This window comes from Pogona vitticeps, chromosome 4 (genome assembly GCF_051106095.1).
Source record: "Pogona vitticeps strain Pit_001003342236 chromosome 4, PviZW2.1, whole genome shotgun sequence".
NCBI classification, from domain to species: Eukaryota; Metazoa; Chordata; class Lepidosauria; order Squamata; family Agamidae; genus Pogona; species Pogona vitticeps.
The window spans coordinates 169,159,452-169,172,932 of record NC_135786.1 but is presented as its reverse complement, the minus strand read 5'-3'; the positions used below and the strand labels follow the sequence as shown (position 1 = coordinate 169,172,932).

General features: G+C 43.2%; 1 protein-coding gene and 1 long non-coding RNA gene across 2 annotated transcripts in view; one reads left to right on the top strand and one right to left on the bottom strand.

Moving 5' to 3' along the window:
- The window catches only part of LOC144589239 (uncharacterized), a 701,357-nt gene that overhangs the window by 36,101 nt on the left and 651,775 nt on the right, over positions 1–13,481 (bottom strand). The window lies entirely within an intron of this gene.
- The window catches only part of NFATC1 (nuclear factor of activated T cells 1), a 169,770-nt gene continuing 157,296 nt past the window's right edge, over positions 1,008–13,481 (top strand). Inside the window, exon 1 of the mRNA XM_072998722.2 lies at positions 1,008–1,829. Within this exon, the coding sequence (XP_072854823.2) occupies positions 1,811–1,829 (19 nt within the window). The 5' untranslated portion in view covers positions 1,008–1,810. The remainder of the gene's footprint in view (positions 1,830–13,481) is intronic.

The window sequence follows — 13,481 nt, the reverse complement described above, 5'->3', positions numbered from 1 at the left end:
CCCCACCCCCCCACCCTCCTCGCTTGCTAGCCCGCCCTTCTGGCAGCGGTACGGCAAAGAAACAGTAGGAGCTGCGATATGTAGTAATCCCCGGACAGAGAGAGCGAGAGAAAGAGAGAGAGGGGGGGGGCCGGCGAAGGAGCAGCAGCCTCGGACGGCCCTGCACGCGGCGTCGAGGCTCCCCGGTCCCGCCTGGTCAAGGGGTTCGGGTGAGCTCTGGGGCTCTTGCTTTATCCAGAGAGGAGCTGCCGGTTTGAAAGACTTCTGACCTCGCCGCTTCGCAGCCGCGTGAGGCTTTTTAAAAGCCCTTTTTTAAAAAAAAAGCGTGGCTGGGATATTTAGGGAACAATAACACCCATTTCAATAAATCATCGCGATCGAAAGGAACTCGTCGGAGTCTGTTAGCAATTGAGCAGGATGGGATTTTCCTTTCTGCCGCTTGCCAGTTAATGCTCTTTTCCAAATTTCCACAAGCGGGGGAAGCCTGCGATTTAAAAAAAAAAAAAAAAACTAAAAAAAAACCTAATGATTCCAGCATGCCTAGTTTGTCTTCCCACTCCCCACACACTCCCCTTCTTCATTCCTTCCCCCTTCATTTTATTTGCTGCACGATCCTGAGAGCGAGAGAGAGAGCGAGAGAGAGAGCCGGGGAGAATCCTGCACCTCCGCCCCCCACCCCACCCGTGCCCCCGCGAGGGAGTTGGGTGGGTGCTCGCTTTGGGAATCGGGGTCGCCGGGGCGCCAGCTCTGCTTCTTCAGCGGAATCGGCGGGGCGGGGAGGGGAGGGGAGGTCCTCCTGGGCGACTCTCCCCGCCAAGCTGCCAGCGTTTCCCCCCCCCCTCCCTGCTGGCCGGCTCCTCCGCGAGGCAGCTGAGCGAGGAGCTCGCCGGACCTGTGACATCACGAGGAACGGGGCGGGGAAGGCACGGCAGGCGAGGGCTGAAAGGAGGGGGGGCGCCTGAAAGGAGGGAGGGAGGGAGGGAGGGTGTTTTCCAGCTTTAAAAAGGCGGCCGCCGCCGAGCCGCCCTGCGTCAGAGAGAGAGAGAGAGGCTCAGGGACTCTTCAAACTTTCCTGATCAAAATAAACCCCGGCCCCTGAATAAGACGCCGGGAGAAGGGAGAGAGCGAGAGCCCGCGCGTGTGAGTAACTGCCCAGGCGCTCTCTCTCGCTCTCTCCTTTCGGAGCAGGATCTCTCCCTCTCGTGCTTACCCTTCTTGCAGACCCCCCTCCTCCTCTTCTCTCTCCCCCCCCACTTTTTTTTAACTCTCTCGCCCCCACCGTCCCGTTCTCCGTTCTTCTCAATGACGCCTCATTCGGGACGGCGGCTTGAGATTTAGCATTATTTTCTTTGGATTTTCTTTTAAAAAAAAATCAAACGAGAAAGAAAAAAAGGGGGGGCAAAAGGAGAGAGAAAGAAACCCAAGCCCCAAAGCAACCACCAACCACCAGCGAAACGAAAAGGGGAGTGGGTGGGTGGCTTCCTCATTTCGTGACGACGGGGAAACACCGAGGTCGGATTCTCCCTTTAAGATATTTTGAGAGACCCCGGAGTATCTGAGGGGAGACCCGAGAGCGCGGAGGAGGCGGCGAAGCGACCTCCCTCTCTGCCGCCACCCTCGCTTTCTTTCCCTCCTTTTTTTGTTTTGTTTTGTTTTGTTTTTCCCTTTGTTTGTTTTGTTGCCGGTGCGGATGCCAAGCGGTGGTCCTCTTACTCAAAGCCTCTTTGCCCCTCAAGCCCCAGCCAAGTGGTGAAAGAGAAACGTTTGGTGCGCTTCCAGCCGTCGCGAGAGCCGCCGCCGCCGCCGCAGCATGAAATCAGCCGAAGAAGGTAAAGTAACGGGCTTAGTTATTCGTTCTTCCAACCCTCCCGCCCAGCGCCTCGCCGCCCGCCCGCCCGCCCGTCCGCCGTGCCTCCCTCGCGGGCTTCTGACATTTGCTCGTCCTGCTCCTCCTGGAGGCAGCCGCGCCACCGGGGAAGCCCGGGCTCTGCGTGCCGGCATGGGCGTGTGGGTGCAAAGGCGGCCGAGCAGCCGTTCCCCCCCCCCCCCGTCTTGGCGGCGGCGGCTGTGACAGGGAGGCGGGAAGCGGCGGTGTCCCCCTGGTGTTTCCCCAAAGCAGCCTTGAGGTTTGCCTGCTGCCACTTCTTGCCAATAGGTGTCTCCTCTTTCTCTTTGAACTTGGCCTTGGGCGCTCCGCAGCCTTGAGCCCAGGGCGGGGAGAGCCGCCTCCAACCCCCCCCCTCGCATCTCTCTCTCTCTCATATTTTTTTATGAAGAGACGCTGAGGTCCTTCGGGGTGGGCGAAGGCTCGGCTGGGCGATGCGTTGTGGGCAGGCGCCTTGGGGAGGCTGGAGGTGCAACAGAGCCGGGCTTATGAGAGCCGGCGGCAGTGCGCGGACAGGCGCGCGGGGGGGGGGGGAAGGAGGTGGCGGCGGCGGGAGAGGGAGACGCAGGCGGGGTGGAGCAGCCTCGTCCTGAAACCAAAGGAATCCCAGGACACCGTGGAGTTCTCAGAGCGTCGCTGCCTCGCCTCGCCTCGCCTCCGCGCGCCGTACGTGTCAGGGTTTGACAGAGTTTACAGTGTGCAGGACCCATCCAATTACTACGTGGAAACCACTAAACGCCTATCAAAGCCATAGACTGAATTCAGATGAAATGTCATCGCCCTCCTTTTCTTTTTCTTCAAAAGATCTTTGACAGAACACAACCTCCAATTGAAACCAATCGTAATGTCTTTCCTTTCTTTCTTTCTTTCTTTCTTTCTTTCTTTCTTTCTTTCTTTCTTTCTTTCTTTCTTTCTTTCTCAAACAATAGTTTGAAACTTTGTAAATGGCGCTAAACCTCAAATTGTCTGCTTGCCTTGTTGATTAAAACGAGTATCTTCGCCTTGACATTGTTCTGACTCGCTGATCCAGTCGCAAAGCAAAGTTTTTTGAGGTGATCTAAGTTACTTTGAAAAGGTCTCTTGGTAACTGTGTTACAGCAAGGCAAAGTGAACTTATTGAACTGAGGTTATTGGGGGCCTCAAACTGTGAGCAGGGAGGGTGCTGAGCACCCTGATCAAGACAGTGGGCCATCCCTGACTAGAATAGTTAAATAGAATTAGCTAAGGAGTAATTGTATCCAGTGTGGTGTAGTGGATGGACTAGGGCTCTGGAGACGAGGGTTCGAATCCCCACTCAGCTATGGAAGCTCACTGGAGGTGTGGAACAGGTAAAACCACTCCTTAAATATCTCACTTACCTTGAAAGCTCTCTTAAAGTTGCTATGAGTCAGTTCCAACTTGACAGCAGATAATAACATGGATTGGTATTGAAACAGCAACCTCATAGCTCTCTATATGTACAACCTCTGTTGAAATAAATGGATTTAAGCAAATAGCCCACCTAATCCTATGTATTTTTACTTGGAATTCAATCGTATTTTGATCAACAGGACATATGCCTGAAAAAAATGTATGCAAAACCGTAGCACTCTACATTTTAGTGAACTGCAATGGTTCTACCTGAATAGAACAGTGCAATTAGAGAAAGAAGAAAGTCTGTTAAAATCAAGCATCCCAGTCACGAGCAATTGGTATCCCAACCTCTTCAGGGCTGTACTCTAGATTGACGTTATACTCTAGTGTTCACAGTGCAGGTCAGCTACAGAGCCCCATTATTTTAAAAAGGTAATGGGCACAAAGATTTAAATGTGATCATGCCATGTATAAAAAATTGATACTGTAATGTGCCTATACTGTATCCTGTTGACAGTGACATAAGTGCAATATTATATGGTAATATATGTACAGAACGATAGATGGACATGCATAGTATTTAACTGCATTGGAAATGCTAATCCTTTTCATGTTCAAATGAGCTCCTCATTTTGTTTGTGACATAGGTCTTGCTTCCTAATGCTTAAACTTTTTAATACGTGTGGATGAGTTGTGACTGAGCTTCTTGTATGGGACTTGATACCAGTTTTACATTTTCAAAACTGTAACAAAATCTGGACAGTGTTTTTGCCTGGATAGCATAAATGTGTAGTGCTACTTATTAAGATATTTAAGATGCCATGATAAAAGATTATTTGAATCTAAACCTAAGGTTAGGGGGTCTCAAACAGGAGATTGCAGAGCACCCTCCTCCAGGCAGTGGGTCGTCTTTGACCGGAATTGTTAAATATAGTTAATTAGGATAGCTAGGTCAGCTACAAATACTCAACTATCCCACACACTACACCAAAACACAGACAGAGTTCTAACTCCTGTCCTCTGAAGATGCCGTCCACAGAGATTGGCGAAACGTTAGGAAGAAAAACTTTCAGAACACAGCCAAACAGCCCAAAAAATCTACAACCACCATTGGATCCCAGCCATGAAAGCCTTTGAGAATACAATGCTTGTTGAGTTTAATAGGCTTATTATCATGAAATAGATATAGAATTTTAGCCATAATCCTTAATCCTAAAGATACATTTCCAGGTGCAAGCTCCATGGACCACTAGGGATTTACTTCCACACTGTACAATTGCTCTGTCAATCTTCTTTTACTACAAGTGTCAAATATTCTGCTTTATGGAAACTAGTTTTTCTACACAGATGTATTTAGAATATTTAGGCAATGATTATTGAAAGAACACTGTTAGCTACGTATGCTGTTTAGCATCTGTGTTCTGTAAATATTCTAATTCTAAATATTCAGGTTAAGATTGAATGTGAAGTCCATCTCATAGCTTTTTGATGATTTTTGTGTGTCTGTTAATTTTTTAAAAAAGGAAAATGATCCAACTTCAGCAGTTTCATCAACATTTGTAGCCACTGTTCTAGGCCTTAAGAACAAGGAAACTTAAACAAAATGAAGCACTTCCTGAAAAGCAGAGAAGTTAAAGATTTTTCAGCTTTTGGAGGAAGGGTAAGAAATTGGCCATAAGCATCTGTGAGGTGCAAAGGCATGGGGAAGTCAGCCCTTGAAGTGATCTTCCTGGAAACAGAAGGTTTTGAGAACTGATGATTGGAGTTAATGAGACTGCCTTCCTTCCTTCCTTTCATTTTAAACAAGAACACTCCTAAACCCTCTTCTTCTTCTTCTTCCTTGATCTCCCCACATACACATGAACAGAGAACAGAGTGAAGATTTTTCTGTAAAACTCTCTTCTTTGTTTTTTTTTTAAAGTTATACTGTCACTATTTTACACCTGATCACCTTGTTATTCAGAAATGGCCTGCATAGATAAATCCATTCCCTGAGGCAATCTTGGCTGTAGGTATTGCAGTCCCCATCAGAGGCCTCTGCTCACATTCCCCTGTTTTTGGAGGTATGGATCGCACTGAACAGAGATACCTTCCTCTGTTGTCACAAATTCGCCTTGCAAAGTTTTCCCCCAGCGAGGGTCATCAGCACTGATTTCGTGTCTTTTTATTTCCTGTGACAAGTGAAGCCTTATTAATATTTGCCTAAGATTTTACAGACATTTTAGTGTTCAATTTTCTTTTACCCTGGTTAGTGTTGGCTTATTTTGGTCCCTGCTTTGACTTTTATTATTCTGTTTTTGATAGCTATTTTGAAAACATCTGGGCTCAGATTTGCACAATACATGTAGTAAGAAACTGCAAAGGAAGGATAGGGATTTCGTTTGGTTAGTTTTTTTTATTGGCTTTTGAAAATCCACACATTTCCCCCTCAATTTATCAGAAAGAACCCGAGATTTAAACAAAATCAAATATAAGAGAAAGTAAAACTAATATTTCTCCTTTCAGGCAGCATGCTAAAGGTGGGGGACTTTACAGATAACAGAGGTGCAACTATTCTAATTCCACATGACCTTGGTTGACTAAACAAGACGGTTAAAAAATCTGGCTTTGATTCCCTGTTCAGTCAACCACAGTCATAATGCTGAATTAGACTTGGTACATCTCTTGCAAAGTCCTGTGCCTCTAGCAGTTGTGTATCAGGTAGGTACAACATGGGCCTCCCCATACTGGGAACAGCTCCATCTATTGAATTTGATCTATGCAGATGACTGAATTCTTCATCTTGTTTGTTTTTGATATAAACTGTCCATAATTTGCAAATTTCTTCTGTATGGAGAGAAATGATTGATGGATGCTTTAAAAAGGGAATGCAGGGGGAAAAATGAAATGGACAGGTACATAGCACTAGAAAGCCATGACCAGTCTTCGGTCCCTAGCATGCATTTGCCTCATGTTCTCTGAACCTTCAGATGTAACTGTGCACATGTAGCACAATTCCCTGTATTATTGACTCATGTATAGAAAATCTTGCACATGTAAAGTCTGAACAAGTTTTAATTTTATTATGACATAACTTGTGAAGTGTTCGGCTAAATGAATAAATCAATTGCAAAGTGAAAGAAATTAATTGTATTAATTCTTGTGCTGAGACTGAACATAGTTTCCTATTTGCAGTTAAACTGACGCCAGTAGTTAATATTGTTAAGGACATCTGGGGACCATTTTCAGTGGACATTAACTATGATATCTGAAAAAAAATTCTAGTGTCAATAAGTTTAACTGAGATCTCCTGAACTTCTGCTGTTAACTTAAAAAGAAAAGAAAAACTGCAAATCAAGGATATTTGCAAGAAATCATTGCTGGATCGTGACTTTTTCAAAATTAAAATACCAGCATTTTTAGATAGCTGGACAAATGTTTCTGGGTGGTTTTTGGATTGTTTTTGCTGCTTATGTTCTGAAGTTATAAACTGAGCAGTGTGTGCAGCACGATGCTAAGAATGAAAAAGATCTTATGAAATAAATACAATACTGCAAGTTACAGTAATTAGAATATGTTGCACTGATGGTAGAAATGTGCTAAGGGTTCTGTTCTTGATGACAATTCTTAATTATGTTGTGCACAGACCATATTTATTTTATTTCTATACTGAATTAAGTGAAACTTTGACACAGTGCAAACATAATGTTGCTCTATCTCTCTTGCTGTCACATGGCCCTTTCATTTATTGAGCCAGCTGTTGTATGACAGTAGATATACATTGATTTTTTCCCTAATCACAGTTGCAGCCATGGTTAAAATAATTTGTCAAGCTCTGATTTGAGTGAACCATGGATATCATTAGTATTGATATAGGGTTGTTGGGTTTTTTGTTAAATCCAAAAATGAAAAATGTAGAGGTGGGGGAAGGGACTAATAAAACTTATGAAGTATGAAACTAATGAAGCTTCAGGGCCCCTAATCCTGAACAGGTCCCAGAAGCAACTTTAATCCACATTTTTTTAAAGAATTGTGGTGATCTGTCATGGAACAACCCTACTGAAAAGATAAGAGTGGTTTCCCAGACTTCATTGCTAGTTGTGAAGGTTCCCCCATAACAGTTCAAGCTTCAGGGCTTCAGAAATGTAGGTCTCCCACTGGTAGGGAGTGCTTCATCCCCAAATTTTAGGGGAGACAACTGCTGCTGTAGTCATGAGCCACCCTCATTTGGAGGGAAACATCTGTGAAGGCAAGAATTATATGGAAACTCACATTCCTAGCTACAGTTTAGAAGGCAAGCAGCATGAAATCTGTTCAAGTCATAGGCCATCCTCATGGCATGCTTTTGCAACTCAGCTAGGAAAAGTTCAAAGATACAATACATTGTTCTCAACCAACTTTGAGTATTTGTAGTATATGTTTTGTACTGTACGTTCTTGCTACGTATTTCTTTATACAGTAATTTATTAGTTATACCCCACATTTCCTCTCAAGAGCTCAAGATGGTATATATGGCTTTCCCTGTACCCATTGTATATTCACAAGAACCCTGTGAAATAGATCAGATAGATAATGACTCGTCCAAAGTCACCCAGTGAGTTTCATGGCTTATAGAGACTTGAACTTGAATCTCTTAAATCCCAGCCCAACACTCTGTGTGACCTTTGTTTATTTCATAACTACCCAGACCATGTTTAGGTCATCTTTGTGTACTAAGTGCTGCACTTTTGTTGCTTTTGACAACAGATCTAACTGCAGTGCTAATAAAATTATTCACTAAGAAAGAATATTAGAGAGTCATGGCCTGCTTCATTGGAGTCTGTTGGATATTTGCATTCAGATGGAATTCTTGGATAATATCAGTTGTTTGTAGTACTGATAGCCTAATCAGAGACGGCGAACCTATGGCACGCATGTCACAGCTGGCACACAGAGCCCTTTCTGCGGTCACACAAACCTTAAGTTGCCGGATTGCTACTCTCCCCACCCCCCAGCCAAACCTCAGGACTGTGGCTGCAGCCGCAGTGCTGGCGCTTCGACAAGAGGCAGGCCAGGATCCGCAGTGTGTTCATTGAGGCACCTCCGTGCCTGGGATTCCCCCATCCCCCCCACCGCCACTTCCAGTTCCACTGTGGCCTGCTGCCCGCTGGTGTGTTTTTTGTGGATTCCCCCCCCCCCAGTTTGGGCACTCAGGCCCAAAAAGGTTCGCTGCCACTGGTCTAACTGGTGGGTTGTGTTTGGTTTGGCTTGACAGGTTATGTATTGCACAGGCACCTTCCTCAGGCCTGGGTTTACCTAGGAGGGTTAGGAAAGCAGTCCATTAAATTTGCATGTTGGCTAGCATAGCTTGTAAACATCCTGCAGACTCATCAAGAAGAACAAAGACAGTGGTTCTGAATGCAGTCAAGGTAGCTGGACAGAAAGATAAGCTTTAAAATGTTATACAAATCAGCCTATTCATATCGCACATGGAGCACCGAAACCTACCTGTTGTGCAGCTCTTAAAGGCGGAAGCACCCTGTTAGGAAAAGACAGACTAGTTCTTAGATATACATATTTTGGACCCACTGACTGAAAATATTCAAATAATATTTGCTGCTGTAAAATTCATAAAATGAATGCTAAGGGAGGCTAGAGACAGAGTCACAGGCGTTATCCATTACAGTAGGTAGCTGTAGTATTTATAGATTCATAATAAGACTGGCAAATACGTTCTCATATTAACATCTACTTATTCCTTATGCCTCCTTTTTCCATGTAATGCCCTGGACACCTTTATTGACCAGAATCTCGTTTGTTAGTTATGTCCATATTCTGGCTTCTATAGCAGCACACATTCTCCTAAGCTCCTTCCACTTTAACCTTTATTTTAAAAAAGCACCCAGTGCAGTAGTATATACTGCAGTAGTGAATTGCCACTAATCTTTAAGTTGCCGTTTGCATTCCTCATGGTACAATAACTCACACTACTGGTATGTGATAAGAGATATATGCTACTTGTTAACGAGCAGTAATTCACTGCTGCATTTTCCATGACTGCATTGACACTGGTGCAACTAAAGGGTAGGATTCTGTCCAATGGATATTAAATATATGTATTGGGGAGGTGTTTTGTGACTCTGTGTTAAAATATATGTTGGGCTTTCAGAAGGTCCCAGATTCAATCACCAGCCTCTCCAGCTAGTATAGGGTTGGAGAAAAGCCACTATCTGAAATCTGACAGGATTATTGCCAGTGAGCATGGATTACTCTGAGGTAGAGATACCCCAGTATCTCAAATATGTCAGTCCCCCAGAAGTGCAGATTATTGGCTGATCTATGTAACCATTTGATAGATTTGACCATGGTTGTGCTGGGTAGTTTTCAGTGCTTTGGAAGGACAGGCCACAGGACAGATATTGCGCAACAACACAGCAACACTGGCTCTCCTAGAATTGGCACTTACTTGACAAAGTTGCTGGTTCTTTCATGTTCTGACACTTCAACACAGGTACTTTTGTTCAGCAACAATTTTAACAGCTTGAATGCTGTTTCACTGGCTGGCACCTGGTAAAACTCAGTATCTTAGACATCATCTGTCTTGATGTTGTTATCACTGTTGCTGTGTTTTTAATATACTTTGTAAGGTAAGTGATTCACTCCAGAAATCAGTCCTGATCTGTGGGCTAGCCCCTTTAGTTACGGCTTGCATTTCAGTTTCATCAGCTTTTAACCCATTGTTATCTAACTGAGGGAAATTTGCATTTTTCTTTATTCACTTTCTTTCTGGACATCTAACCAGAATATGTTTGAGGCTTGCACAGGGAGGACAGTTCTAAGGGCTCTCTAAGCGTTGGTACCAGCTCTGACTTGTCATGCCACTATGATTAAATACCAGGTCAGTTTGTACATCCAATAAAGATATTACCCCACCCACAATGTTGCTTCTGCTCATGGATCACAAAGACGTTTGTGAATCAGGCTGCACCTATGCCCTACACTGTCTTTCTTAATTAAAAAAAAACCCTAAGAAACCCCAAACCAACGGACAAACAAAACTCCTCCCTCTAGTACCCCAGCTAATTCGTACAAGCAGTCCATAGTATGATTTGTAATTTGTCAAGTCTGATAGCAGTGGGAATCTTACCATAACAGTAAAAAATATTTGCCTGTGTTTGAGATGTGGAGATCATAGTCCAGTGCAAAACTAGGTATGTGCAAAGTGATTGAGTCAATTCATTTCACATCTATCTAATTCTTGCTGTGCCTTCAAATTCATTTCCCAGGTACAAATGTGCTGGGTTGATTTGTTTTGAAAGTCTGTCCCATTTAAAGGGGGCAACAGGGTAATTACTGTATGTTAGTAACAGGAGTCTTCTATTCATTACTTTTACATCTCTGACATGCCTTAACTCACCTAAGATTAAATGTTGGGTGGAATGAAAACAACATAAAATTTATAAAAAGGTGGAAATGAAAAACTAAGCTGATAGTGGGACTATGGTGCCTAATCTCCAACTTTGTGGTTATTGTTGTTCCTCTTCTGCCCCCTCAAATTCCTTTTAAATATTACCTTGGTGGTTCCAGATGGTAGTTCCCGTGATGATGCCAAAGATGTCTTATATTTGGTGATGATTCAGCCTTCCAAACTTTGAACAAACAGCTGGAAGCTAAGCAGTAATCAAAAGCCAGGGCTGGTACATTACACAGTGTATCTGCCATTCGTCCGTCTTGCCGATCGACTGTGCAGATGTGCCTCTTAAATCAATAACAACCACCTCTTTCACTCCAAGCCAGTTCTTTTCTCAGTCTCTCGCTCACACACATGCATGCACGCACACCCTTGCCCAACATCAGAGCACTTGGCTAGTTTATTGGTAGAGAAGACTGGCAAGTGTGTCTTTTAGGAAAGTCTGAAGTGTGTTAAGGACCAGTGGTTACCACCAGTTCAGTTTGAGATTCTGTAAATTGCCTGAGGGGAAAACTAGGAGCAGATGTTTGCCAGAGCAATGTAAACTATAATAGAAAATGTGTAAGGCAATATAGCACTTTGTGATGGAAAGTATGGGGAAGGGGAGGGAGAAGCATAATGGATTTCATGGAAAAAATGGTATTTTCCTGGCACTGTGTGGTGGAGTTTTCAGCCATTAGCCTGGAAAATGGGATTCCCAGAGTCTATAGTGGAATACCATTTCCATAACTGCTTTTAAAAACTATTCCTTTGAAATATAGCCTTGAAGATGTTGGAGCTCCCCAGTCCTGGCTTCTGGGACAGTGAGGTCATTTGCATGTTGCAGACTTTAAAACTATCCTGGCGGATCTGAAAGCACTACATAATCAAGCAGAGAATTAAAGCTTTGTGTATAACATATTTTTTTAATTTTTAAAGTAATAACTGAAACTCTGCAAATAACAGTGTCTTCTTAAGGAAATAAATGCCTGTTGGCTTTATGTTGCAAATCCTTAAGCCACTTACTATAGAACAACCCCACAAAACTCTTCGTATTCTCTCTTTTTTTTTCCAGGAAACATTCCAGATTATTGCAAAGCTTGGAAATGTTGATTTGAGGGTGGGGGAATCCGTAGCAAATCTGGCCACTGGTTATGTTGGCCGGGATTTTGAGAGTAACAGTACAAAAATGTACATTTCCCAAGCTTTGGAAATTGGATATGGGTACTGTGTGCATTTGTGGGAGAGAGCAGTATCATAGGCAGGGAGAGGTAGAGGTTGATTTGCCTTGAGCATATTGCCCACCATAGGTAACAGGAGTAAATATTCTTCAGATCGATCACAGTACTTTTAATAAATTATCCTAACCTTTTATTAAACGTAGCATATTTGTAATATGAAGATCATTAGCGCCTGGGAATATTCCTCCTCTTGGTATGTATTGGTATATCTATTATTAAAATTCCCTTTTCTTACTGTTTGCCCTAGTGGGTGCTACAGCTAAATAATATTCGGTAGTAATAGTAATTGTTAAGGCCACTACACTCTCCCCGAAAGTCTAACAATCCTTAGGGAGGTACAGAGAATTCAAATTAGTTGCATTGACAGATGATTCACAAATCAGTTAAACTAAAGTACTTGAATGTGAACTAAGGTAGTGTAACTGAAAATAATTTAACTACCATAAAGACTGCAGCCAGAAATCTGTTTCTAAAACCTAGTATCACTTTGATCACTGCAACACCATTACTATTCCTACACCATAAAAACTAAAGTGTTTTACAAATTATTAGAACAGAGACTAAGTGTTACCCATCTTTTTCAATGGTATCCATAGGCATCTTAAAGGGAGATTAGCTGAGCAGCTGGGACGCTGAACTTAGGTTTGATAGACCTCAACTGCAACACAGTACTTAGGGAAGAAGTCTGGCCGTTCACACTCTATGAACATAATGCTTCTCAGCAGACCCTTCCCTTCCCTTCACTTGAAGTCTAGTTGGTTGGAATTATTTGTAGATCAGCTGCAGGGAACATAATTAATACCATATTTAGACACAAAACATGCATAAACTTACAGAACGATTTCTCTTTGCGTGCGTGAGAGAGAAAGAAAGAGAGAGAGGTGGGTGGGTGGGGAAGAGAGACCCATATCAGATGTAACTGAATACAAACACATTCTCAAAATTGACAGTCCATACAGACTGGTAGCCTACATTCACCTTGAAGACTTTGTCAGTTTGCCAAGAAGGTACAAGAGTTTATTGATTGGAGTGCTCTGGGAAACTGGAAACCTTTCTCAATTTGGGTGTTGTCTGCTGGTGGAATGAAATATAAACACCACCATTTCCCACAGATTCCCTGGTGACTATTCCACACGTTTTCAGCTGACCCCTGAACCCCTTTCCTCACCACTCCTTATGCCTCCAAAGAGGATGTGTTTTTTATGGCATAAAGTATAGACTCCCCACCCCATTTTGTGGGAGGTTAGACTCAGGGCTTTCCTTTCACTTATTTTGAACAGAAGTTCAAAAACACTGCAGAGAAAGGGGGAATTAAAAAAAACTAATACAAAGTATGAGGGAATAAATGTCTTCTTACAAAAAAAATGGAGACCACTGTAAGATTAAGACACCATCTGAAACTGGAAAATTCCAGATGTTTAGTGCCTCAAGGAGTCCTAAGCTTCTGCTCATGCATCCTTTTTTAAAATAATAAAATAGGAAGTCAGATAGATTTTATTATCTTTCTAATTGATTTGAAATGATGAACTTGTCAATATCCCAGAATGAAAAAGGAGAAAGCAAGAATAATAGATGCATGACAAATTTATTTACA